The sequence below is a fragment of the Siphateles boraxobius genome, unplaced genomic scaffold, assembly GCF_051911475.1.
Source record: "Siphateles boraxobius isolate OS27281-9 unplaced genomic scaffold, OSU_SipBor_1 24, whole genome shotgun sequence".
Lineage (NCBI taxonomy): Eukaryota > Metazoa > Chordata > Actinopteri > Cypriniformes > Leuciscidae > Siphateles > Siphateles boraxobius.
This window is the reverse complement of record NW_027508855.1, coordinates 4,383,609-4,386,397: the sequence shown is the minus strand read 5'-3', so window position 1 is coordinate 4,386,397 and position 2,789 is coordinate 4,383,609. Positions and strand designations below refer to the sequence as shown.

The window sequence follows — 2,789 nt, the reverse complement described above, 5'->3', positions numbered from 1 at the left end:
AAAGCAAATTACTATCTGGATTGTAAATATATAAATGTTAGGCATACAACCCTTTCAATAAATTAATGTCTTAAATTTAGCCTAACTATTCACTGCATTTCCTCCGCTCGCTATTATTAGGGAAATAGCGCCCCCGTCTGTATAAATTACGCACCAGAATATTTGTGGTTTGCAAACAGTTCAAAATGTAGGCTTAATAGACCTTCCCTAAAGGAAACAGAGACAATAATCACACATTTTATCGAAATAATAAATAATATTTGTATTTTTTAAAGTGCATGGGTGGTAACTCTTTTATAATCATATTTGCTACAACTTATGTTTCATGACAGAAGCACAATACTCAGTTTAAATAGGCTAAATGCAACTGCAATCCGAATAATAAAATAAAATGCTGATATATCTATAAGGGTCACTCTGATTCTAAAATTGACAGCAATTACAAAAGGGCACATAAAACAGCCAATCAGTTGTCTTTTACATTTTGAAAACAGACCAAATAGATTTTTATTGATATTACTTCACACAATAGAGAAAAATCCTGAAAATAGCACAACAGGCATCCCCACTTCTTGAGGACTCTCCCATCTTCAGGAATTACCCATTCCACACATTTCTCCTAGTGTTTTTTCTCCTTTGCTTTCTGGAGGATGATGTCACAGCAAGCAGTTGACGGAAACATGTTATTTTTGTAATTGTTTCTGTTAAGGAAATGTTTCACATCACCACTTCCACCTATACATGTCCTACTTATTTATGTATTGACCTTCCCTCTAATATGTATTGATTATTTATATTTAAAAAATGTTCTCTAATGCATTAATTTGTAAGTGTTCTTTTTTTAAACTGTATTTTTTTCTCTCTTGCATACAAGTGCTGAATCACGATGTGTGAAACTTGTTTAAGGAATGGAGTGTGGGCTACTTCTAATACAATTTTAGGAGTTCAGTTTGATGAAGGTAAATAGTCTGTATCAACATGTAGATTGAGACTTCTGAAAGTCATGCCAAATGCGGAGAAGATTCTGTGGATTAAAGCCATTCACTACAATACGTTTGGAAAAAGTGCACCTTTCATAACTAAGCCTGCGCACCTCAAAAAGATTCCTAAGTCCCAGAAATCTTGTTGCGTAAACTGGTTTTACACCCAGGTAGTGCAGGCACATCCCCACATAAACATCTTCGAGTGGAATTGGCAGCACAAATCTAGAGGCCCATAATATTTTTCTGGCCAGGTCAGTGGAAAAGACATATGCTGCTCCAGACACGTATGGAGGATACCAGGTGTCTGGGTAAAGATCCTCTGGGATATACCATTTGTTGTAACTGTCCCTGTGAGGAACAGCATCTGAGATGACCGATCCAGTGATGTAGTCTTTCCTTAAGGACTCGTCCCGACCATGCAGGAAGTCCACCAGGTAACGGACATTGAGAAAGACATCTGCATCGATCTTCATGGTATACCAGGCACCCTGGCAGTAAGTGGCTATCCAGTTCATAATCATCATTGTCTTGATTGTGAGATTATGGTAGCTGTCCACAAAGTCCATTTGAATAATGTCACCATATTCCTTGCTCTCCCACTCAAGGTGCTCCTGCAGTACTGGGTCGCTTTGTGCGGGCTGACCAACGACAAACAAATGCAAAATATCCACACCAGGTATCAAGCCATGTTGACCCCATGTCCTTCTAATAGCAGTCCTAGCCTCTCTGCTTTTGAGAGTCACTGGGATCATAAGAACCAGGAAAGGACTCTTCTTCTCACACAGTTCTGGCTGGTTCAGAATGAATCTGTATGTTGACGGTGAGATCACATCATGGAGCTTTTTAGGTGTTGGGGTCTTCTTCGGAAGTGATGGCCAAAGTAATGTCCCGTTGAAAGCGAAGATAACAAAAAGTGCTATTAATCCAACGACAGTCAGGTATTTTGAAAGTTTAAACCGCAATAAAAACTTCATCGCCAATTACAAAACTTGAATGTTTGACGAAAGCTAATTTTGCGTAAGGCATGCGTTTGTTTGCCAGATGTTACCAAACCTTCTTGACATGTGCAGTTTAACTTGCTGACCCACTTTTAAAGTAAAACAAATTTAATTTTCTATCGGTTTTAAGTGGACGTAATTCACAAGATAAACCAGCTAAGCTATAAAGGTTATTTTTAAAAATATATTTATCATGTAACGTCAGGAACATGCGCCGGGGAGTGTTTTATCTGGAGTTGCCAGATTATTCTAGCATAAGCTATAAAGAAGCGAAACAATGATTTGATGATTGAATGAAGACAGACATTTGCTGGATTCACGATTAAGCTATTGAGGTTCTTCATTAAAATGTTAAAGAAATCCACACATATATTAGCGAAAAACGGAATAAACACTAGGCCTACCTAATGTTCGCCCCACCATCTGAGCGCATTTTCCTCGCACACCCTGGCAACATGGTAACAACCTCACTTGTGATGTGCCTCGCCCTGGAATTCAGCCGAGCCGAGTCTAGTCTAGTCTAGAGCAGGCACATACAGTCAAAAGGCTTGTTCGACTTGAACCGGCGCTGCAAAGTCCGATCGGTTTATGACATCAAAGTACCGCGAGAGCGATTAGAGAGCAGACGGCTCCTTATGCTTTTGAATCGCTCTCGCGGTACTTTGATGTCATCAACCGATCGGTCTTTGCAGCGCCGGTTCAAGTCGAACAAGCCTATTTTCTCTTCTCGCAGTGGATCAGACACTTAGTACGGTGGTCGAGAGAGCTCAATGCGCTGCAACTGAAGAAAACACATGCAAATAGAAAA

At 39.6% G+C, this 2,789-nt stretch overlaps 1 protein-coding gene across 1 annotated transcript; it reads right to left on the bottom strand.

Annotated features, from left to right (window-relative positions):
• Positions 1-236: 236 nt before the first annotated feature.
• Positions 237-2,534, bottom strand: b3galt8 (beta-1,3-galactosyltransferase 8). Its single transcript, XM_077240881.1, has one exon. It carries the CDS (start codon positions 1,955-1,957, stop codon positions 974-976), a length of 984 nt encoding a protein of 327 aa, XP_077096996.1. The 5' UTR covers positions 1,958-2,534; the 3' UTR covers positions 237-973.
• Between the last annotated feature and the right edge of the window lie 255 nt (positions 2,535-2,789).

Coding starts and splice junctions, on each gene's coding strand:
- b3galt8 (XM_077240881.1), bottom strand. CDS start 1,957: ATGAAGTTTTTATTGCGGTTTAAACTTTCAAAATACCTGACTGTCGTT.